The sequence below is a fragment of the Oryza brachyantha genome, chromosome 8 (assembly GCF_000231095.2).
Source record: "Oryza brachyantha chromosome 8, ObraRS2, whole genome shotgun sequence".
NCBI lineage: Eukaryota > Viridiplantae > Streptophyta > Magnoliopsida > Poales > Poaceae > Oryza > Oryza brachyantha.
This window is the reverse complement of record NC_023170.2, coordinates 2,237,706-2,262,532: the sequence shown is the minus strand read 5'-3', so window position 1 is coordinate 2,262,532 and position 24,827 is coordinate 2,237,706. Positions and strand designations below refer to the sequence as shown.

General features: G+C 37.7%; 3 protein-coding genes and 1 non-coding gene across 4 annotated transcripts; 1 reads left to right on the top strand and 3 right to left on the bottom strand.

Moving 5' to 3' along the window:
• Window positions 1–6,138: 6,138 nt before the first annotated feature.
• LOC102716236 (60S ribosomal protein L34-like) lies at window positions 6,139–8,919 on the bottom strand. The gene is made up of 4 exons (XM_006659069.2): window positions 8,752–8,919; window positions 8,483–8,562; window positions 6,547–6,656; window positions 6,139–6,463 (listed from the first exon to the last, which is right to left on the bottom strand). Exons 1-4 carry the CDS (start codon window positions 8,828–8,830, stop codon window positions 6,376–6,378), a joined length of 357 nt encoding a protein of 118 aa, XP_006659132.1. The 5' UTR covers window positions 8,831–8,919; the 3' UTR covers window positions 6,139–6,375.
• LOC121055238 lies at window positions 7,075–7,170 on the bottom strand. Its single transcript, XR_005812386.1, has one exon. It is a non-coding gene; the product is annotated as a small nucleolar RNA snR60/Z15/Z230/Z193/J17 (small nucleolar RNA).
• A 2,301-nt stretch (window positions 8,920–11,220) lies between the features above and the next one.
• LOC102715961 (vesicle-associated protein 1-2-like) lies at window positions 11,221–15,532 on the top strand. The gene is made up of 8 exons (XM_006659068.3): window positions 11,221–11,427; window positions 11,592–11,662; window positions 12,712–12,793; window positions 12,892–13,007; window positions 13,198–13,362; window positions 13,446–13,487; window positions 13,654–13,731; window positions 15,081–15,532. Exons 1-8 carry the CDS (start codon window positions 11,358–11,360, stop codon window positions 15,186–15,188), a joined length of 732 nt encoding a protein of 243 aa, XP_006659131.2. The 5' UTR covers window positions 11,221–11,357; the 3' UTR covers window positions 15,189–15,532.
• Window positions 15,533–15,897: 365 nt separating this feature from the next.
• On the bottom strand, window positions 15,898–19,124 carry LOC102715684 (putative glycerol-3-phosphate transporter 1). Its single transcript, XM_006659067.2, has 3 exons — window positions 18,955–19,124; window positions 17,036–18,056; window positions 15,898–16,948 (listed from the first exon to the last, which is right to left on the bottom strand). The coding sequence occupies exons 2-3, from the start codon at window positions 17,970–17,972 to the stop codon at window positions 16,386–16,388; spliced, it is 1,500 nt and encodes a 499-aa protein (XP_006659130.1). The 5' UTR covers window positions 17,973–18,056; window positions 18,955–19,124; the 3' UTR covers window positions 15,898–16,385.
• Between the last annotated feature and the right edge of the window lie 5,703 nt (window positions 19,125–24,827).

Sequence of the window (24,827 nt, the reverse complement as noted above, 5' to 3'; positions counted from 1 at the left end):
TGGGAAATTTTTTATACCCGTGACGGGTATGAGGATTTTGGTGGGTCTAAATTTAAATGGTGGGTATGGGTATGGGGTACCAATACCCGATATGTATTTACCCGTTGCCATCCCTACTGGAATGTCAGAAGCAATCGCCTAGATGTGACACATACCACATTCTGCGTTCATCGTTCGACTATTTAGGCCTTATTTATTAGTTTTAAAAAATTTGTCCAAAAACATCACATCAAATATTTAGATATCTAAATAAAGTAGTAAATATACATGTATATTAAAACTAATTATACAGTTACGAGGGAAATCGTGAGACGAATCTTTTGAGCCTAATTAGAACATGATTAGCCATAAGTGCTACAGTAACTAACATGTGCTAATGACAGATTAATTAGACTCAAAAGATTCCTCTCGCGGTTTTCAGTCAGAATCTAAAATTTGTTTTTCCATTCGTGTCCGAAAACCCCTTCCGACATCCGGTCAAACGTTTGATGTGACATCTTTAGCAAAAAAATTTGCCAACTAAACAACCCCTTAGTATTGGATTGAAATTTTAGTCTAAGACATTGTTTGATTTAGCTTGGGATTATTATAGTCTGGCTTAATAGGAGTAAACTGAAACAAACATATAGATTATTGGAACATATTATTATAATCTAGGGCAAATTAGTATAATTTGATAAGCTCACCTAGAGATTTTTTTAATTATTTCATGGTCAAAGACCCACTTTCCTTGGATACTTTAAAATAGATACACATATTTATCATTTCTTTCTACTTTAACTTATAATAATCTAGATTACAACAATACAAGGCCTAACTAGTTGCATATGTATTTCTAGATATATATATTCAGCATATCGCCTCCTTTTATCCTCCCTTGTCGAACAAAGATCAAAGGTCTTTAGTTTGTTAACGCATGGATTTTTGTCGGATTTGCTGCAGATTTCTAACAATGCCGTACTTTTTGCTCCGCACAAACTTGCTGAGTGCAACTCTATAACACACGCTAGGCAGACCGATCCATAGAGGCCAAGTATATTATTTATAATTCAGAAAAATTTCAGATACTTTGTCATCGCCTATATCTATATGCTTTAGTATCCGTTCATTTCATTCTATGATCATAGGTTCCTATATTTTAAGTGTTAGGAAAATAGACGCATAACCGAGAAACAGATTTAACGTAGAAAACCCTTACGGGAAAAAACCACGGGCGCTAACCGGCAATAACCACTATGAGGTGATGATTACAATAGTAAGGAAATACACCGGACCGTCACACCCTTCTCGTGCAGCTTACAAGGGATATATATAAGGGGAAATCAAGTAGTCCTAATAGTAAAAGGCTGACAAAATCATATTAGGAAACTAATTCTACTCCTACTCTAAGTAGGAAACGGTTAGTAGAATTCTAGTAGGAAACTAGTAGTATAATTCAAATACATTATAGATAATAATTCGGATTATATCTCTAACAATCTCCACCTTGAGACGAATTCCCTTGTAGCATAAAAATTGAAATCACCAGAAACCTCATGTAGATAAAATCACCTAGTGACAAATAGTCTTTTGGACTATAATAAGCACAAACCAAACTTGAGGACAACGAGAATCTCGCTTGTTTTGAACAGGAGCAGTGAGCCATACTTCAAACTCGCAATGGGAATAAAACCCTAAACCTGTTGGTATAAATTGGTAGAACCCAACAAAGATGCGAACCAAAACAAAGTACTTGAATTTCCTGATAAATCTCATAAAAAATTGGTCATGTGCTCATAGCAGTTCCTCTGAAATCACGCGATCAAAACAAGAGCATTGAGTAATACTTCAAAACTCGTCGTAGGATCAAATCCTAAAGTTGTTGGTATAAATTAGGGGAACCTAACAGAATAGTGAAACGAAGTATTGAAATCTCCTGATAAATTTGATCAAAGTGATAAACGGGAACGAAAATCTTCTCGATGAATTGTTTTTCTCTTCCAAACACTGGCTTGTAGAAGAAAAGTCTGTAGATCAAAGGGCGCCAATGTTGACGTCAGAAATCGATCTGGTCTGACGAACCAGCCGACGGTGGTGGATTGCAAATCAGAACTCGGTTGTTTTTGGTCTCGTGAACACCAGTTTATACAAGAAAACTCTCATAAGAACCTGCCATATGCTGAAACTGATCTTGCCATCAAACTTCTCAATGTCTAATTTGGTGAAAGACTTCGAGAAAATTGTAGATCAAAAATATATGGTAGATCTGAAGAAAGAGAGAAAAAAATTCCTTGATAGACTTGGTGTGTGCAAGCAGCAAATTCACCAATTTTTCTTTCTGATGAATGATGCAATGATGGATGCCCCTTGGCCCTAGCTGTGCTTGGTAGAGATAGATGCCTTGATTTCCGCTTTGCTGTTTACGCGAAGGAAAGCCAACAAAGGACATATCCACTGGAATCACCTTGCTTCCTTGCTGCTGTACTGCTACATGTGCACGGGGAGAGGCGATGGTGGCTGTTGCTGCTGCGGCGTGCGTGAGGAGACGCGGATGCGGACGACGCCGTGCCGCGACAGGAGATGCACGTCGATGATGCAGCCAGCCGAAACGCACGACGACCAACACGACCGAGTAGATTGGACCTTTGCTCTGATACCACTTGTTAGGAAAATAGACGCATAACCGAGAAACAGATTTAACGTGGAAAACCCTTGCGGAAAAACACCACGGGCGCCAACCGGCAATAACCACTATGAGGTGATGATTACAATAGCAGAGGAATACACCGAGCCGTCGCACCCTTCCCGTGCAGCTTACAAGGGATATATATAAGGGGAAATCAAGGAGTCCTAATAGGAAAAAGGCTGACAAAATCCTATTAGGAAACTAATCCTACTCTTACTCTAAGTAGGAAATGGTCACTAGAAACCTAGTAGAAAACTAGTAATATAATCCAAATACATTATAGATAATAATTTAGATCATATCTCTAACATTAAGTTTTAATTTCATGGTTACTCAGGAACAAATAAGATCCCACAGTACTGTAGAGGATCCTGACTCGCTACAGAAATACTCGATAACATGTACACGGATTGCTCAAAATAGTAAAGATTTTAAGTCCTTGTTGAAGAAAGCATTAGTCTAGCATACTGTAGAGGATCTAGTTTCACTAGAGAAATATCCGATAAAATGTACACGGATTATTCAAAATAGTAAAGATTTAAGTCCTGGTTGAAGAAAGCATTAGTCCAACTGTAACATAGAGGATCCAGACTCACTAGAGAAATACTCGATAAAATGTACACGGATTGTTTAAAATAGTAAGATTTAAGTCCTTATTGAAGAAAGCATTAGCTTCCGCTATACTTGTTTGAGACAAGATGCTTCATCTTAAAAAAAAACAAATAGGAAAATGCTATGCTTAGGATTGTAGCTCTTAATGTTGAGACATAATTAGACCGATGCGGTTTTCTGTACTTGAATATAGAGCCATGACTCCATGTGTGTCAACAAAATGCCTTTTTCCTATAATAATAAAATATGTACTTGCTAATCAATTGTGTTGTGTATATGATTTAAATTACAATGAACACCTAAAATGGTTTGTGAACCTTTTTTTTGGAATTGAGATGATAAGAAGCAAGGCAATAGAAAATTTAATGGCTAAATCCCCCTCACACAAATTGCAATATACTATACTTTTACGCACAAAGGGAGCTGATCATGGAGAGCAAGAGCAGCTGCAGGGCTGGACACCCCCATCCGTTAGCTTTTGCATAGTCAAAATTTAAATTTTTAACCTTGAATTTGGTGTTAATTTTGAGGTTTTTTCTTATAGTTTATTTTTTAGCTTTGGATCTTAGATCGCTATGAACACGTCTATAAAAATTTTATTCATAAACTAGTTTTTGTTTGCAAATTTGTCATTTGGATTTTTCTTTTAAAAATCCAAAAGATGATCCCGGGAGACTACACAAGTATAGAAAGAACTAGCAGAACACTCACTTGTGTTATACGGACATCATGGCCAACCTGGTAATGATAGTATATTTCTTGCAATATATTGTATACTATGAAGCTAAATTTTGTAAGGGGACCTTTAAACATAGAATGACAAATATAAATTCAATAGGATAGCAAGATATTACCATTGTTGAAAAATGTTTGGTGACACCAAGAGTTCCCCCAAACACTTCACAAAAGCTTTTGATTAAATACTCAAATCAAATATGAAAGAAATCAAAGCTCCATGTGAAGTGCTTGAAGGAACGCTTAGGGACATCAAACATGGTATATAATGGCCATCGCACCTACAACCATTTTTGATGCCTTCAGAATGCTTGTTGGCACCAAGAGTTCCCCCAAACACTTCACATTAGCTTTTTCAAGCTCCTAGTATTGCACGAGAGTAATTGAAGCTCTATGTGAAGTGCTTGCAAGGAACTCCTGGGACCACCAACCGACAATTACGATGACAACAATGCTTATGGGATACCATTGCTAATGTGATAACACTTTAGTATCAAGAGTTCCCCAAACACTTCACATTGTTTTTGAAGCTCCATATCAAAAAAAAAACTCCACGTGAAGTGCTTGAAGAGAACTCCTGGTAAAACCAAATGATCTCCTGACTACGACTTCCACCGCGCCAGTCTCCAACGCTAGGTGCCACCTAGAGTTCCCCCAAACACTTCACTACCCATGGTAGACCCCCACATTGTGGTTGTAGTAGGGCCTAGCAGCTGTGAAGTGTGTGGAAGGAACTCCAGGTAACAACCAACCATAAACTTTAGACACTTACACTACACTACTACTAGCGCTCTCTCTCTCTCTCTCCTGATGAACATAGAGGTAGCTAGTGCTGGCTGTTATTTATAAGCTAGCTAGAGACTAGGAGTAGCCTGAGTTCTTCTCTTCTTCCTCCTCGTACTCTCTTCTACTCTTCTCTTGCAGGCACAAGAGATTGCCCTAGCTGAATGAACCAGGCCGCGATTGCAGCCAGGTTAATTGGATGAGGGAGGGAATCCCAAGTGGAGTATCTGGTGATATGGGTGTAACAAGGCCCATGGAATCCTACAAAGGTGAATGAATGCTTGGTTCAATCAGTCAATGGAAGAAACTTGAAGAGTGCATGGTCCTGCTCAGTTGCAGCCATGCACATTCCTTTCACACCAAAAATGCAACGGGATCTGGATAATTACATGGAGCCAAAGCATCCCAGCCCTAGTGTGAAATATATATCTGTGGCATGCTTTAGTTTTATCGAACTTAAAGTTGTATAAAATATTATGAACAAAATGGAGAGAGGGAGAAAAGGAGTACACACACAGCAGGGGAAAACATATATAACTAGCAAAAAATATATGGAGTATGTAAGTATATACACACACATCAGCCATTTCTAGTAGAGTAGCAGATTGCTTTTATCATTTTATGTGTTCCTCATGGAATTAAACCCATAATTTCATGGGTTCGAAATACTCCATTCGTCTCAAAATATAAGGCCTCCGGGGAATTGTAGGATAGATTAAACCATATAGGAAAAAAAGAGTCAACTGACAATCCAGGCCTTCCAGGCCTTGTTATTTGGCTCTTGAGTGGCCAATTCATCTTAATTTAACTTATATTCTAGGACAAATTCAACTCTATAGGTCATTGTATTTTGGAAAGAAGGTACAAAAACCCATAGCCAAGATTTTACTGAAGCTGACATGAAAACATGTCCAGGTTCAATGTATGCCAAGGCGGTAACCAAAGTAGCAAGTATCTATGGATGTCAACGCCAAGAATATAACGGGAGCCTGAGAATGTTGGCTCGATCTTCCCCCAGTCCCATACCCTATCAAGAAACCAAAAAGGAGAGCAGAAGGCGTCTAGGTTCAATGTCCCACACTGCAAAATGCAATGCAGAATTGCAGACATGTCCAGTATGCATGTGGACCATCTGAATTATGACAAGAATAAGGACCTCTAATAGTTCCATCCATCAAACTGCAAGGAACATTATGTCTCATCCCTTATTGTAACCTCCAAAATTCAGCGATTTCAGACTTTGTTCCAGATCATCACTGCTCCTGAATTCTATGGTTTTATTATCAGTACACCTGATGAAACATCCAGCATAAACCGATTATGCGAATCATGGGAAACCAGCATAAAGCATCAACACTATGTTTCCAACACTTCCCATAACTTGGCAGTTTCAAAACTTGCATTAAAATGATCCACACAAGGTTGTAGTAATCTAGAGAACTAGCGCTCAAAATTTAAACAATCATCTCAATCTCACATGCTAGCAGGAACAGGATTTCCCCAAATCCAGAAGAAATTTTTTTCCTGATTGCTTAAAACAAATTTGGAGGCTTAAACATCGCGCAATGTCTATTTTGCAATCATTTAGCTGACTTGTCCTTAGTCTTTTGGATCTTCAACACCTTCTTCACAATCTTCTGCTCCTCGACCAAAAAGGCCCGGATGATTCTGTCAGGAACAGATAGATTGGCTTACCAGCAGATCGCAGGAAGAAAGGAGTATGTAGCATGTAATGTGTTCAGATAGTTTACCTCTCTCTGACTGCAGTACCAGACAGGACACCACCATAAGGACGGTTTACGGTCCTCCGGTTCCTTGACAATCTGGACCTCTTGTACTCAGCAGGTCTCAGGTGTGGAATCTGCAGTTTAGCACAAGCAGCTTTAATAAGAATCGAAGATATTGCAATATTAACAACTTAAGATTCTACTCCAAATTTAAACTTACTTCAATCGATTGCCACAAATTAGTAGAAAAAAAAACCTACTATGCATCCTACTGCTATAAAAAAAAAATCCAACCAACACTACTGAGTATAATTTCAGAGTTATCATGCTGAAATACTGGCACAGCTAGTTGCCAATTCTAATGGTTTGGTGGTTCGGTGATGTGCAATCTTAACATATCAAATAAGGTATGTGAAGGAGACACATTCTGACGATGAAAATCAAAAGGCAGAATAAAAGCAAGTTAAAGTACTAACAAAACCCGTTTATCTTTTGCAAAAACAAAAGAACACCAGATTTTACAAATTTACAAATAGACAGTAAAGTAACACATAAGGCCGTCAGTTAGGAGCGAAAGACTTCAAATGTAATCATAGAAGTTACAAGTGTAATCATTTGAACTATGCAATTGCTCATCATTCGACCTCACTATATAGGGGTACATTTGCGAAGGTAATGATTTAAAACACACAGCACAGAACCACCCATCATTCCACAAACAAAAATATATGGGTAAACTTGATGGATTAGTTCCCATTATCGAAAAAATGTATGATGACATGAAAGGGCCTCATAGAGAAGATTAGGCTTACTCCACATGGAAAGTTCAGACATATGCTTGTCATTTTTTCTATTTAATCATTGGCCCAAGTAACTTTTCAAAGAAAATTGTGAGTATGCAATCTTGATAACTTGAGAGATAGATGTTGCAATAAAAATATCAGAGTCAGAGATAATAAGAACAAAAATATAGTTGCATTATGCCACATAGCACTACATATGCATATGCTTATATTTGAAAAATATGTGCATATGCTTGTATTTGAAAAATATGTGCATATGCTTATATTTGAAAAATATGTGCATATGCTTAGATTTGAAAAATATGTGCATATGCTTAGATTTGAAAAATAGTACAGCATAGTGAACAGACCAAACAAGATGGATACAGGAAAAAGCAACATGATACAGTAGTCTGAATGAACCAAACAGATGACAAATCAAACAACGTCATGGCATGACTTGGCAAAAATTAATGCAATACATGCCCCTTAATGTGGTTAGAAATTGCTCTGGACCCAATGCAAGGTTGTGAAGGGATGGCAAAAGAACCTCAGAATTAGGCCTCCACATGAAAACATTATGTATCTCTAATCATTGAGTAATGAGTAATTATCCCATATACTTCTAGCTTATTTCAGTTCTCATGACATGAAAAAACATACAGGGCCCTACCAGCAAAAATGTGTGTGCAGATGCATTCTAATGCTCTATGCATGTGCAAGCACATACCATGAGTGGCAATTTCCTTCCTAACATATAAAAAAGGCACATTGTATAACCAAAATCCTCGACTGGCAAATACATTTGCAGAATCAGTCCAAAACTATAAACCCAGAAAAATTGCAGGTGAAAAGCAAGTAAGTTGAGCTAAACTACAAAGGGCAAAAGCACCAGGACTCAAAAATCAAAAAATGGCACAGATGAGAATCATTCAAGGATAATCAGCACGCACCACTCCAAACTTCTGTAACAGTTGCTAAAGGATGACATTCACAAAGACTCCAAAAGTAAGTTGCTATCATCCTATATCCTACATCAATATCAGGAACGTCCTAATTGCATTGACCATGTAGTGCTCAATTGCATGATCCATAGAACCTACACGCTAGCAATCTATAGCAAACTAACGCAAGAACAGGTAAAAAGAAAATATAGTAGGATGGGCAGCAGCACATACTCCTTGGATCTTCTTCCCGGTGACGGGGCATTTCGGCCCGCTCGCCCTCTTCTTGGTGTACTGATATACAAGCCTTCCACCTAACCAGCATCAACGCAAAATCAAGAATCTCCATTAGCCAAGATCCCCATGAAACTAAAAGAAAAAAAAAGAGCCTAAAATCGCACGAAGACGAAGACGAACACTGTGACAATAGAGATGAAAGAAAAAAAAGTTGCGACATTTCACGCAATCGCGGCAGACAGGAAGGAAGGCGGCTTCGTTCTCACCGGGGGTCTTGACGACGCGGGTCTGGTTGGACTTGGTGGCGTAGCTGTGCCGCTTCCGGTAGGTCAGCCGCTGCACCATCTCGACGCCCTCTCCCTGGAGTGTTCTCTCTCTCCCTCTCTCTCTCTCTCTCTCTCGCTCGGCGGCGGCGGCGGCGGCGGCGGCGAAGGGAAGCTAGGGTTCGTGGTGGAGGAGGGTATATATAGGGTGGGTGGCGATGGGGGTGACCTAGATCCGACGGTGGACGACGCTTCAGTAGTGGAGTGAACGGCTGTACGAGATTTGGCCAGGGTTGAATGGAGAAAATCTAATAAATGTCGTTGATAGAAATATTACTCCGTATTATCAGACATATTATAAAATGTTTTAGTCTTACCTGTATTTATTTATATGCTAATAAATCTAGACACATATACAAACATACAAATTGATACACAAATAAATTTAGACAAACCCAAAAAAATCTTATAATATGAAATAGAGGGAGTAGGTCTAAAAATATCATTGACGAGTACGAGTTTTACAACATGTCATTGTATAAGCGACTTTGTCTAAGAAATGCTATGTCCTTAAGATTTCATTCATTTCGCATCGTTAAATACACGATTTATTTCATAGCACTCAACGACGAATGACCGATAGAACCCTACCGCTGATGACTTTTTTAAAGACAAAATCGCAATGATAATTCATAAAATTCGCGATTCGTGGATATCTTTCTTTAAATTAGGTGTTTGTCAATTATATTTTTTAGATTTTCTCTAATACTAATAGCTTTGGTTTGTTTTCTATTATAAGGCAATATGGTTTTCTATTAATGCTAGCATATATATATATATATATATATTGGTTTAAATATTAATCTAGAGATAATCAAAACATTTTATTACTGAGTGAGTAACTGTTTTGACCGAAGGATGAATATCATTAGTACGGAGTAATACTTAGGTAATTATAATTTATGTTTGGTACTCTATAAAAAAAGCATTATTTTATACTAGGTTTTATAGCTGTCTATTGGACTAAGTAGAAGATTTTGTATTTAGCTGTCTATTAGACTAAGGCGCCGTTTGTTCCCGTGTCTTATTACCTCGTATTCTCTTGTTTTTCCACGCACACGTATCCCGAATTTTAATATATTTTTTGTGAAATTTTTTTATAGAAAAGTTGCTTTAAAATTTTATTATATTTTATATTTTTCATAATTAATAATTAATTAATCATGTACTAATTTGTTATTTTGTTTTTACGCCGGATAACTATCTATTAGCCGAACGCGGCCTAAATTGGTGATTTTATAACCATGTCAGCCATTTATCACATTAGTTGTGTGGTGAACTTCAACTTATTTTGGAACTAATTTTATATATTCTACGGTTAATGGAGCTTCTTCTTAACATACGTTGCCATTTATAAGAGCTGGTAAGAATGCTCGTTCCTTTTCCCTTACATGTTATCAATTTCTAAGTTTTCTAGACTTTATAACAATATAAACAAAGGTTTGCATTTGTTGAACCATAAAATAAATTATTTTAAAAATACTACCTCCGAGCAAAATTATTTTTTCATTTAGGACAAAATTTAATCAAACTTTAGATAAGCAATTGTTTCTTAAATACTTAGTTTAAATACAAGACACATGTATAAATAGGTTCTAATCGAAAAATACTATACAATATTGTAACCATATTAGATTTTAAATTTTATTTTACCATAAAATTACTTGTTAGAATTTTAGAAGTTTGACTAGATTTTATCCTAAGTGACAACTATTTTTTTATTGTAGGGAGTACCTATTTTTCTAAATCATAAAAGTATATATTACCCTTTCAACTACCAAAATTTAAGTTATATGATGGGGTACGCAAAGTAATGGATTTTATGTGACGTATCTCTTGTTCGCCAATATAGGCATCAATTTATCCATTAAGCATGCAACCGTTGGTATTTGATTTTAGGTACAATTACAAATTTGTTACTGATGTGAAACATTATTATAAAACTATTACTACAAATTTTTTTAAAAAATACTACTAGAACTGTCATATCTTTACAATTTAGAAAAATCGATGGTACAATTTTGGTATAATTGTTAGAATATACAAATTAACGTGTACAATGTTTAAAACGTTGTTTTATTTTTTTAAAAGAATCTTTTGATTTTTTACATAAAACACATATTTATGAGTTTAAAAGGCACGTCTACGATAATATATAACTCATCTATAACTCGTAAGTAAAAAGAACAAACATATCGTTTATAAATATATGATTTTCATTGAAATCTACAAATTTCCAACTCAAAAACAACATCGTTTTTCTAGCCTTATACTACTTAAAAAAATCATTGAGCATGTGGACTACATCAAATTTGCTTAAAATAAACCATGGAAGATGTTTATAGCTGGTTGGCAACCTGTAATTTCGAAGGACCAAAAAGCTGGAAAAATAAAGAAGAAGAAGGAAAAAAAAAAAACCCTGCAATAAACTCACCCTCCTCCTTTTTCTCATTTTCCATTTCCTCCTCCTCTCGTCGTCGCACCGCACCCACCACCGCTCAAGATCTCACCTTTCTTTCGCCCGCCTCCGCCCTCGCCTCGATCCGGCAATGGCTTCCCCCGGACCAGCCACCGCCGGCGAGCTCCTCCGCATCGACCCGCTCGAGCTCCGCTTCCCCTGTGCGGTTCTCCCCCCCCCCCCCTCACCCCCCTCGGTTTATCTTCTGTTGAGAAAAAAGATGGGGCTTTTTTTTGCCCCCTTTTGTTTCTTTTCTCTCGGTTTTGCCGGATTGGATTGTCCGGTTGGTGATTTTTTTTTTGTTGTTTCTGTCTATGGCGCGCAGTTGAGTTGAAGAAGCAGATCTCGTGCTCGATGCAGCTATCGAATCTCGGCGACGACTACATCGCGTTCAAGGTACGGTCGCGTTTGCCCTTGTTGGAAATCTTTGGGGGATTCTTTTTCCCCTAGTAGTTAGTTATCTTGGAACCCTAGAGATGCAGTAATCCTAGGTTAATCGAACGACCTGTCGTGATGTTTGGTGTGCTATGTCGTGGATTTCGAAGAGGGATGCCTTGAAGATTTGTTTTTTTTTTTTGTTTCACGTGAATGGCTTCACTGGGTTTGACCAGATAATGGTAAAAGCGTGGTTTTGTAGGTGGCTGCGTGATAGGGGCCCTTCAGTTTTGATGTTCTTTATGTATTTTGGAGATTGAAATTAGCTACTGATACTTGCTTGCATTGGTTGAACACATGAAAGTTGTTTATCTTTTTAGCATTTTGTTTGATCTGTTCGTCAAGTCCCGGTCCGAAAATTTTGGAATTGAAGGTTTACCTATCCCCCTAATACTTGCCTTGTATAAACTCTAGAATCAAAGTTTGAACCTTCGAGGGATTATGGGTATGTTTGGTTCCAAGCCATTTGTAGCGTTGCCAAACTTTTTCACAATGACAAGGCTTGGCCATGCCAAAATTTTGGCAAAGTTGCCATTTGGTTTGTTGCTTTTTCTGGGTCGCAAGATTGGTCAGGCTCAAATTATATAGCTACAAAGGGGATGCCAAATATTTTGGTAGTGCCAGATTTTTTCCCTCCAAACCAAATCAATGCCTTTTTTTTTGGCATTGCCAATTATCAGTTTGCAGATAAACCAAGCCCTATAGTACTGGGAAATTGTACCAGCTGTTAAACCTAAATCATATTTAGGTTTTATACATTATTAAATCAGTTATAAGTAAACCTTTCGTGCGTCGTATGAGGCTAATGTCTATCTCTTGATTGCATTTTCATCATGAGGTTTCTTCATTTTCCATGCCTTAAGATTTCTGGGATGAAACCTTCTGGTGTTTATCTGCTAAGGTTATTGTTGTTTAAACTAATTTAATGAAGTGATGATCTTGTAATAAACATTGATTCAAGGTGGCTTTGTTCTGTTTTTTCATATTTCCTGTTTTCCTCCCTGTTTCAGGTGAAAACTACAAGCCCAAAGAAGTATTCGGTGCGTCCAAACACAGGAGTTGTCTCGCCACGGTCTACCTGTGATGTTGTTGGTATGTGATTCGTAGAAAATTTTCCACAGTGATTTTTGTGCGGTCAACTCATCCTCTGTTTTTTTTTTCACTTTTCTTGTTCATCTGTGTTGTTGCAGTGACAATGCAAGTACAGCGGGAAGCCCCACCTGACATGCAGTGCAAAGATAAGTTCCTGGTTCAGAGTATTATTGCACCTTCCGGTGTAACTGTGAAGGATATCACGGGAGATATGGTAATGCTTCTCTATTATGCTTCTTAAGAATCAAATGAGCATACATATATGGCGACTGTAGCATCACTAGTTTTCTTCTTTTTAGTTGTATAACTTCCTTGTCTCTTTAGTAATATTTTATATCAATCCCTTTGGAGATGCAATATAAAGTGTAATTTTGCTTATAAGTCTGTTATTTGTGGTTTGACAGTTTACGAAGGAGTCTGGAAATAAGATTGAAGAGGTGAAATTGCGAGTGACCTATGTTGCCCCTCCACAGCCACCATCTCCAGTTCCTGAGGAATCAGAAGAAGGTTCCCCATCAAGGACTTCTGAGTCAGAAAATGGAGACGGTCATGCTGGGGGTTTCACTAGAGTGAGTAACTATGATTGTTGAACTTATGCCACCCATCATTTTTCACATAGAGTAGAATTTACATGTTTTTTAAATCATTGCAGGCACTAAGAGAACGCATTGAGCCTCAAGAAAATTCAATAGAGGTTTGTTGTTTCTCTAATTATGACTGGACTCTGTAACCATTTTTCTAATTGCTATTGTCTTGATTACATTTGGTAGTATCCACTTATTGCATAATTTCCATAATTACACTATGGTCTAGTGCCTTGCACTATAAAATACCTTATGTTCTGAGTACTTGTGTTGCAGGCTGGAGATTTGATTTCCAAATTGAAAGAAGAGAAGAACACTGCTATTCAACAGAATCAGAAAATTAGACAGGAACTCGTGAGTACACTATTGCATTTTACCTTTTGAGCAGACTATATTTTGGCTTTCAGATTATAGATTTAAAAAGAGTTATTGTATATTTACACCTAGCACAAGCCACCAGCACTAGGTGCTATATTTTTGGGCATCCAACTAATACCTGAAAAGATAACCAAAACAATTTTCAGTTAATCCTACCATCATATGAATTTGACATCTAAATTCAATTGGTACTTAAGAAATTTGCCGTGAAGGACATCTTTTTAACTTGTACCTATTTTGCTGTTGCAGAAATTTTCCCCTTTATTTCTCACCGATAGAGTTTAGAATTGTATCCTTTTTGAGAATATTGATCTTGATTTAAGATTGAACTAACATAGTTATTACAATAAACTTATAACTTGGCATTTTTGTTAAAGTTGAAACCTCACAAAGCACACACAACAGGCACGGGTTGTGTTTTCAGCGTTAAGAAACATATGTAGCGTTAAGATTCAAATTGATGGATATAATATATCTTTACCATGAGGACAATGCAACAAAAAAAAAAAGTATCCAAGTACTGAAGTATACATCATATATGCACAGATCTTAGTTCTGACAGGTTAGATGTGGCAAGCTTGGCATATCTGCACCATTAACTGAGCCAGACTGACAAGGCCATGTTATTCAACTCAAAACTTTTTAAAGTTAGCTTTCCATGTTAAATCTTGCAGTATGGATTTTACCATCTGTCAAAGTAAGATTATCTTTGAAGATGCAACAATTAGTTTTACTGTCATTGAGCAATCTAGACAGTCAACTGTTCTTTCTAATATTTACTTTTGCTACCTCAGCTTTATACTACTTATCCTGAATAGAATTCAACTCCTCCAATATATGCAATTCTCAAATCACTAGTCTCTTTTCAATTGATTTGTTTTCAATATTATAGTGCTAGTATTCAATTAATCAATTTTCTTGGGTAATCTAAAATTGATGTGTTGCGTTCTTTCTTGATCTTTGAGTAATCAACTGGTTTTTACTTTCAACGTTAACACCATATTACATATTCCATTGAAATAGTTATCGCATACAATTTAAAAACTTGCACAGAGAAGTGAGAACCACCCCTATAACAACTTGTCCCATTTGCACCTGCACACTTCTGGAACCTGAGGAATATCTTGCTGGTTCTTAAAATCTCCTTAAAACGTGAGCAGTATGCATAAGCTCCCGTGCTGATGCTGTATATACTCCAGATTTACTGGTTTAAGCTTATAAATAACTTCATATATGTGTAAAGAACACGAACCGTCCATATAATTACTTATTTTGTTTTCAAAAAATTATGACTCACTATTGCCATTTCTTTCTCTATATTGAAGGATATGATGAGACGGGAGATCAGCAAGAAGCGTGAAGGGTTCTCCTTTATAATCGTCATAATTGTCGCCTTGATCGGGATCTTCTTGGGCTATATGATGAAGTCATAATTCTTTCAGTCGATACCAGAAGGAACTGGACCCCATTCATGCCAAGTTATTCTTGGGAACCAAAGAGACCGTCATGAAGTTCTCCTTTCTGTTTTGTCAATATAGGAGTTGCGTATGTGAGAAAATCTTCAACCAGATTAAGCTGTTTCTTTTGCTGTTTGTTGTTTATTCTATTGGGTGAGTTGTGCACTTTCTGATATTGTAACTTGGGAACGCATTAATCGTTTTTTGTTGACAGTTTATCCTGTCGGTCTGAAATTTTCCATCCCTGCACTGCTACCTATTTGCTGAAACTGGGAGGGATTGATTGAAAAGGCAATCGATTAGTATCAACTTTCTGTCAATCTGTCCAATTTCATGTTCAACTGATTCTGAGATTCCTTCTTCCTACCTACTGTGGTCTCGAAAACATGTGTTCTGAGAGCAGCTCTGAACAATCAGAACAATCATTCATGCCCTTAATTCCAGCAAGAGACATCAATCAAAATCAAAAAGAATTGCTGTTCTTTTACGAGAAGAATTGCTGCATTTCTTTCACAGGAAGAATTGCACTTGTATCAGTCCATCAATGTTAAATTGCAGAAATGCACATTGCTTGGTGAATTCAGAAGTCCCATAAACAAGGGAGTTTGTACCTTCACATTTTGGGATTTCAAGTTTCAACAAAAAGGCCAAACATATGAAGGTATGCACGCGACAATGAAAAAATGTTTCAACTCAAAATTTTCTCACTCTTCTGAACTATACAAAAGAAGCCCAGATGGCCAACAGATACAGACTTTGGGCGACCTTGAACGAGAGGTTCCCCTTTGTCTACCCTAAACTACAACAATCAATCTGATACAAGCTGAAATTTGCAGTATTACAAACAACATGGTGCAAACCTTATCACCCAGTATATGTACAAGCCGGCCTGAACCTATATTTTGGTTCAGAAACTTTGGTGAGGTGTTTTCACCTCTGTATTCTCTGAACCTGAAACTAAACTAATCTATCTACTACATGCACCTCCTCCTGGAGTTGCATTAAGCAACCACTTGGCAATCACATCCCCTTGGTCATTTCAGCCTCAAATCAGAGGCGATCAAGGCATGTGCAGGAAGCAATAAAATGCAACTTCTTGCCAAGCAGAGCTGAAGCTACTAAAATCTAATCCATGTATCGTGTCTCGGGTGCAACTAGGTCGTACTTACAGTCTTACACTTCATCTGAGTAGGTAGCTTGAGCATCGGCGACATCCTTGCTCGCATTGGAGGAAGCCTTTCCTCTTAGCTCAGTGCACACAAGTTGTGTCAAGAGGAGCCCCGCAAAGAGAGCTGCCGCCATAAGCATCGTGAACACAGCACTCCAGCTCCTTGATGAGATGTATCCTGTCAGCAATGGCCCAATGGCTGCACCAACAGACCCTGTCCCATCGATGATGGCTGTCACAGTGGCCAATGCCCGGGAATTACCATTCAGTGAGCTGTGAGTGCCAAGGTCAGCTGACACCGCAGTTGTGATTAGGGCGTAAGGACCATTGACGAACATCCCAGTGATGAACATGAGGCAAATGTTCCACATTATCGACATGCTGCCATATGTGCGGTATAAGAAGAGGGCAGGTATCGCGCAGTACATGAAGCTGGCAGCTGTAATCGCTCGTGCATTTAAGCGATCAGAGATGTGACCAGCAAGGACTCCTCCCAGCACACCTCCAACATCAAAGACTGTTGATAAGCTGCCAGCCAAAGCATCTGAGAGGTACTCACCGCCAATAGCTGAAACAAGTAAAGTTATCTTAGAAAAAAGCACAATAAAAACAATTTTACACACAAGTAGGAAGGAAGTCGGAAAAGAACACTTACGTGTATGGCTGATGTAGAACGGTAGCCAATACAAGAAGGTGTATGCAACCAATTTGGAGAAGAAGAGGCACAGAGCAAAGGGTGCAACTCCAGGAATCTTCCAAGCCTGTAAGAAACCAACTGCACTGTGTTTCGCTTCTTGTCCTGGTTCCAGAAGGGGCTCTTTGGTAGTATCTTTGACAGATTTTACCTCCCCATCATCAATGTCTATTTCCATCACCTCCGGACTGACTGGTAAGAGAATAAACACCATCAACCCAGCAACAACCATGATTAAGCTGGGGATGGCAAATGACCAGCCCCACCCAAACTTCAGTAGAAATGCAGCCAGCAGTGAACCAGATATGTTGCCGACAGAAGTATGTGCATTCCAAATGCCCATAATCAATCCCCTCTTGCTCTTTCCAAACCAGTTTCCAACAACCGCAACAACCGAAGGCCATCCAATTGCTTGGAACGAACCGGCAATCATCTGAATGACCAGGAAATAGTAGAAATTGTGGACATTTAGCCAATATCCAGCACCAAAGAGGGCAGTGAATACAGCAGTTCCGAACATGCCAATTGAGAGAAAGATCCTTAAATCCATGCGGTCACCAAGATGCCCGGCAAAGAACATCCCAACAGAATACACCGCGAGAAACGCCACATCTATCTCACCAAGCAATGCTGAACCGTCAACGGTGTTAAACGGCAACCAACCAGTGTTAAGGGTGTTTTTTGTGTGCAGTCGTCCCCATGGAGAGGATCCCAATTTTGTCTGCGGATCAAGCGCGCTTTTAACAATACTTGGTATCTTCCTAGTCATATGAAAGCAAGCATAGGCAATGAACGTAAGCACCAAAACAAGTGCCTGATAAGTCCGTACTGCCGTAACGCCTCCAAATAATCGAATACCAGGAGGTTTGCTACTCGTCATCTCATGAGAATGAGCCATGAGAACACAAGGTTGCTTATAAGAGTCACTTTGCAGTTAGTGCCAGGATAGAGGCAGACTTGCTGGTCCAAGAATGATTACCACCTGAAAGCATCAGAGGATGTAAGTAAGAAAATGAACTAATGGAGCGCATTGATTGCTGTTAAATTAGTACTGCACCAACAAAGCGATCTTGCTGTTAGAAAGACAAGGAGCTTATAGTACTACCAATCAAGCTATCATATGCTACATCATCGTCTTAAAAAGTCATCTTACAAATATAGGCAAAATTGATTACACCAATGATCTAACAACACCTCAAATTTCACTATTTCAGGGAACGAATCGATCCATCCATTTACCCTGCAATAAATCAAGTATGGCAGATGACAAAGTAATACTTGGCAACCGTTGGTCCTCCAGATTAACTAAGATGATGCTATCTGAGACCTTTTCATGATGCACACAAACCACAATTCTCTATCACCACTACCACAAAATTGTTCCTTTTTTTCAACAAGTAGGTGAAAGCTCCTTTCCTGCTTCCACCTTAGTGCAAACGCGTCGCTTCGCAGCCAGCCGACTTATCCTTGTCTCCTTGACTCTTTCAGCATCTTTTACACAATTAACCACGACAGGTAAAAAGAAGAGGCGAATCGACCTCAATCTCTCCTGATCAATTTTTTCCACAGTGAGCACTAAACAACACCATTTCCAACCCAATATTCGTCACCCATTCAAGGCACCCAATACAGCTCCCAAACCAACGAACAGCTAAGAACACCCTATCTCTGAACTCTGAACCCTCCCTCTCTCCGTCCCAAAAACACTGACCAAATCCGTATAAACTCCCCCCACAAAACCCAGTTTCCCTGACATAAAACCCAAAAAAGAACCAAACTTTCCCTAACAACGAGCAATCCAAGCAATAGATTACCCCAAATCCACTCCACAAAAGAATCTACACATCAATTAAACCGGGATTCAGGCAGGAGACACGGACCTACTGCTCCTGGGCGCCGCCACAGGAGATGGATGGATCGCGAGGCGAGGGGGGATTCGGGTCGGCCACCCGGAATGCGCAATGGCAGGGAGGGCGAGGCGCTCGATGGATGGATGGATTCTCGGGGTGCTGCTCTTGGAGAGGAGGAGGAGGAGGAGAGAAGAAAAAGAGTTTCTTGTTGTTCGCGTGCTTGGGGACGAAGGGAAGCGCATTTATTTCCTCGCCATGTTGGACTTTTCGGGTGTATTTACGAAACTGCCCCTTGGACCGTATTGCCCTCGATCTCTTTTGCTTTTGTTCTTCTGTTTTTCTGTTTGTACCTCTGGAGTGTTTCCAGAATCTGACACCACAAATTAGCATGTGGATAATGACAAGTTTGTCCTTTCCTAAGTACTATATCTTTTTAGATGGTGTTTAGATTGAGAAAATTTTTGATAGAAGTGTCACGTCAAATGTTTGACCGGATATCGGAAGGGGTTTTCGGATACAAATGAAAAAACGAATTTCATGGTTAGCCTAGAAACCGCGAGACGAATCTTTTGAGCCTAATTAATCCGTCATTAGCACATGTTGGTTACTGTAGCACTTATGGCTAATCATGAACTAATTAGGTTCAAAAGATTCGTCTCAAGATTTTTTTTCATAACTGTGCAATTAGTTTTTTGGTTCATTTATATTTAATGCTTTATTTAGGTGTTCAAAGTTTCGATGTGATATTTTTAGAAAAATTTTTTGGGAACAAGGCCTTAATAGATATCGTTGTGGATTTTTGGATGATGTTTGTGGAAGAAAAAAATGAAGCCATACTTAAAAGTCTCTTTTGTGATAAAACATGTCATTGAACAAATCATACTACCACTATTTCATTTATAATGTTTTCTAACGTTATCTATATTCATATACATCCTCTAGGAGTATTTGCGTAATTTTTTAATAAGAAGGAAGGTCAAACATCATGGGAGTAATTGTTTGGCATCATGTGTAAAGAAAAGTTAATTTATGAATAAAACGTTTATATATGTGTTCTAAGTGATATAGAAGTAAAAGCTAAAAAATAAGCCAAAATTTGAATTTTTAACCTTAAATTTGAAGTTAATTATAAGGGTTTTAAAGTTTAGTTTTTAATCTTGGCTTTTTAGATTGCTATAAATATATAATAATTTTATCCATAAAGTATTTTTCGCTTGTAAATATGTTTTCGCCTTTTTAACTTAATTGAATTCTCACATCAAATAACAAATGATGTGACAAATAAGTAATCGAAGAAAAAGAAGTTAAATCTATCTTGCATGAGAGAGATACTATTAAATTAATTTTAGATACGAATTAGAGTAGCGTTTAAGCAGTTAATGCTAGCCTCTACTATATGCAGAGCATACAGAACTTACTGACAGGGGGTTACCATTATATTTGTAAACGAAAAATTATTTATAAAATAAATTTTTTATTTGTTCTTAGTGATCTAAATGTTAAGACTAAAGAAATAAAATATGATGAAAATATTATAAAATCTACTCCAAATTTAAAGTTAAAAATGTAAATTTTAGTATTTAAGCATAAACAAAAATGAAAAAGACCAGGATGACAATGCATTGAACACCCTATCTTTTGCCTTTTGATTATACTTATAAGTCAAAATTTAATTATTTCAATCTTAAATTTGGGAATTTATTTTAGGTTTATTTATTGCAGTTTATTTTTTAACTTTAGTTTTTAGATTGCTATAAACACATATATAAAAATTTATTTATAAATTCTATTTCATTTATAAATATAGAAGTAAAACCCAAAAAATAACCCCGAAAATGCCATAGGTGAAAAGTTGTACAATTACCAGGGTAGCCGAGAGTATGGTCAAAGTGTGGCCACCAATTACATGCAGCAATAGTCATAGAAATAGTAACAGGGGGGCAGGTGGCAAGTTCGTAAATACGGCGAGGGTAGGGAGGGCAAACTGGGTAAACGGAGACCAGCGTCCCCGTAATCCAAAGGGTGCCCCGAATATTCGATTCCCGCCACGGGAATTATACCTCGCGTGCCGTGTGCGTGTTCTGTTCCCCCGCGGCGCACACGTGTCAGCTTCCCATGGGGGCCACACCGGGGGCCACACGGCAGTCTCCTCCTTTTATACTACTGTACCGGGTCGCGGGAAGAAACACGGAGAAAACCGCTGGCCATTCATTGTTGACAAATCTCCCCAGTCCAGATATGCCGGATGTTGTTCAACATATATGACTCCATTTCAAAATTTGATTTTTTTTCTGTGTTTTTAGCTGCAGTAAAGATTAAGTTTGACTCCTTAGTAAGTTCAAACTCCATCACAAAATAAAACCGTTTTATGCTTTTAAGTCTTTTTTTGAAGTAAACATTATGTTAGAGTTTGTAAACGTAAAAAAAATAAGATGGTCGTCTTTTGGCTTATCCGAGTAATAGATTAGCAAACTAAAAGTTATGGCTAAAAAACTATAATAAAAGAACCAAAAATTAACTTTAAATTTAAGATTAAAAATATAAATTTTGGCTTATAAGCAAGCATAAGGATATAAATATATTGATAATAGATAAAGTAAGGAATAATTATCTTGAGATTTCATAAAGTGCAAGGTATTTTATTATTTTAGCTGGTGTATTACCATGCATATGATATTTGAAAAATAAAATATTAGAATAAGAAATGGATAGGTGTGACCTATAAGTACAGATAAATTAAAAAAAATAAATAGACAGTAATATAATATATGAGAAAATTAGTGCCATCGGTAATAATAAAAATATTATAAATATTACAAACGATTATATTTTGAAATTAAACAGGCTGATTACGCGTTAGCCTTCATGATAATAGGAGTACAATACTAGTATATTGGGCAGCTGTTTGGTTGGTTGGTTGCGTCGATTGAGATCACCTGCAGTACCAACATGGACTGCACATTAAGCTATTGAACGTGCTATTGTCCGTCTAATTTTGTGATGACCGGCTTAGATGTGTTATTGTCCGTCCAATTCTGTGATGTCCGGCTTAGACGGTAAGCTACAGTAACACCAGTACAGTACAGTACATGCTACCGTACCCGAATAAATTTTGGCCATGAGATCTGAATCCAACGGTTGGGACACGCTACCTACTGCATGTGATCCGGATCCGGTTGCGTCATGATGTGACATTTTTGCTGCGAGGATCCAGCAGTTGTTTATGTGTGTGAGGCGGTGTTTGGAACAAATGATTTATTTTCGTTACTTGTTATGTTCGGACATTTATTATAATAATAATAGTAAAACTAGACTATTAATAAAATCTAACCATAATCTTGGACTAATTCGCTAGACGAATCTATTGAGTCTAATTTAATCCATGATTAGCCTACGTGATTAATTAGGCTTAAAAAAATTCGTCTCGCAGATTACCACTCATTTATGAAATTAGTTCTTTTATTAGTCTATGTTCAATACTTCAAATTAGTGTCCAAACATCCGATATGACATGATGCTAAAAAATTTAGCCCCATCTAAACAACCCAAAAATATTCTGGCACGTCTCGACGACATGCAATTCTTGACTGAGACTTTAGGCTGCATTTGATTTAGAATGGAGGGAATAAAATGCCACTTACGTACACACTCTTTCTTAACATTATATTTTTAAAATTAATATATAGAAATATAGCTCAAAAATCATATTAAATCAAAGTTTCAAGTTCAAATTAATTGCTAGTACTCAATTAATTATATGTCAATAACTTAATTCATTTTTACGTGATCGTGATCTATTTCTGTTTCACAAGGATTAATCGATCGAGAAGTATTCAAAATTTCTGGAGCTCAAATGAAGCCCAGTACATAATACTGCCTCTGTCACTAAATATATATTTAGTCTTTCATTTTTTCGCTTGCACTTATATAATTCAAAATTTAAATTCTAGAACTAAATGTAAAGTGATTTGGGGATTTTTCTACCATAATTTATTTTTTAATATTTGTTTTTAGATAACCAAGAACAATATATAAAAGTTTACCCATAAATTATTTTTTTATTAATAAGTTGTTCGTTTAGGGTTATGAAATGCAAAAGGATAAAGTTTAAGCAATTTATGTGGTTTAGCATGGATTAAGGTTGGGAAGTGAATACGACGATGCCAGTTAATAGATGAACAAATATGGTAGGAGACCAGGTGTGCATAAAATGATAATAATTATGAATAAAAGATCATTAATGAAATAAATAGCAACATAAAATAATTATACCATATTATAATATTTAAATTATATAAATGATTGTATTCTGAAACCGAAAGAAACACATGGTTGGCCGTCAACGTCGATAAACGTCATGGATGGAATGGCGTGGGCATGGAATGGGATCCGTCCTAAAAGAAAGATGCATCCAAATAAAAAAGAAAGAAAAGAAAGAAAGAAAAGGTGGCCGCCGGCGTCAGCGGCGGCGGTCGGCGGGGATCAGCGGCGGCGGCGCTCCACCGCCCGCGTTATCCCGTGGGGCCCACACGTCGGACGAGTTATCTGTTGGGATCTTCTGTGGGAGGGCGTGCCTGTGCGTGCGGGATGGAATATTCTTGGAATCATCCGCCGGAAGATGCTGATGCCCTCCTCATGTCCGTCCATTCGCAGTAATCACCAAAACCATTCCTCCTCAATGCCAAGGACCTAGTTTTGGAGTAACCTTTTTTTTAATTTTTGAACATTTTTAATTAATAATTTCATTACTAAATATTTTTAATTAACGCTGCCACACTAGGCATTTGATAGCTCTTTTCGCCGTATCAGGAGAGGTGTGCATGGCTTAAAAAAGTTCAAATGATAAAAATATTTACACAGTAGATTTAGTAATAAAATTATGTATTAAAAATGTTTTAAAAAATATAGAATCTTCCGGAGTTAACTTGTTGAAACCTTCATCCACTCAGCCTTGGGGCTTGACTACAACTATGTAAGTCATGAATTACACCTCAGCATATATAAAAAGTACTTAATTTCTCAAGCCAGCCGGCCACTACTGTTGCTAGAGATAACCTTTTGGTGTCATTGGTGTTTGACAGCAGCCTAATTACATGGCGTGTAAGTATGTATGTACGGGTGCAAGTCGATGGAGACTACTCTCTGGAGGAGTCGATGGATACACACGACATGCATGAGATTTTTTTGAGAATTAATATTATCCTAATATTAAATCCCAAAATTAAAGGGCATCCATGAAAAATCATAAATTTAGAGTCCTGTCGAACCGCCGTAGTTCGATAGGACCTCTATCGAATGACCAACAGTTGACTGGGGAGGAGATCGGATTAGATCGTCAGCGTTGCAGTTCTAAAGGGCCCGTCGAACTGCCCCTGTTCTTTGACAGAGGGGCCTGTAGTTAGATAGGCCCAGTCGAGCTGCCAAAGTTAGACATGCCCCCTGTTGAACTGCGGCAATTCGACAGGCCCGACTGGCTCAACAGTCGAACGGGTGGTGTCCCTGTCGAACTATCTCCGTTTGACAGGTCCCTGTCGAACGTCCACCATTCGATAGAACTCTAAATTTGTGATTTTTTTTCCGGATAACCTCTATTTTTACGATTTTTTATTAAAATAATATTAATTCTAAAAAAAATGACATGCATGCATTGTTTTGTCGTCGCTTCCAAGGAAGGCTCTTCACGTAGCTGGTAGCCTACAGTGCACATGAAGGAGACGCACCAATTGGAGTGCAACTGTGACAGTCTAGCATGATCGATACCAACTAATTTTATTCCTAGGTAAGTTGACCTTTTGATTTACATTCAACTATTTATTTTATGAAAAGATATATAATTATAATTATTTTATCATGTTTTTATTTATTAATAAAATATTCAAAGTATGACATATAATTTTACATAT

Bases quoted from the DNA above. Each gene is read 5' to 3' on its own strand.
- LOC102715961 (XM_006659068.3), top strand. From the start codon at position 11,358: ATGGCTTCCCCCGGACCAGCCACCGCCGGCGAGCTCCTCCGCATCGAC. The intron at 12,794-12,891 runs GTATGTGATTCG...GTGTTGTTGCAG, and splicing joins GTCTACCTGTGATGTTGTTG to TGACAATGCAAGTACAGCGG. The intron at 13,488-13,653 runs GTTTGTTGTTTC...CTTGTGTTGCAG, and splicing joins CTCAAGAAAATTCAATAGAG to GCTGGAGATTTGATTTCCAA.
- LOC102716236 (XM_006659069.2), bottom strand. From the start codon at position 8,830: ATGGTGCAGCGGCTGACCTACCGGAAGCGGCACAGCTACGCCACCAAG. The intron at 8,563-8,751 runs GTGAGAACGAAG...GATGCTGGTTAG, and splicing joins CCGCGTCGTCAAGACCCCCG to GTGGAAGGCTTGTATATCAG. The intron at 6,657-8,482 runs GTATGTGCTGCT...GCTAAACTGCAG, and splicing joins CCGGGAAGAAGATCCAAGGA to ATTCCACACCTGAGACCTGC.
- LOC102715684 (XM_006659067.2), bottom strand. From the start codon at position 17,972: ATGGCTCATTCTCATGAGATGACGAGTAGCAAACCTCCTGGTATTCGA. The intron at 16,949-17,035 runs GTAAGTGTTCTT...TACTTGTTTCAG, and splicing joins GTTCTACATCAGCCATACAC to CTATTGGCGGTGAGTACCTC.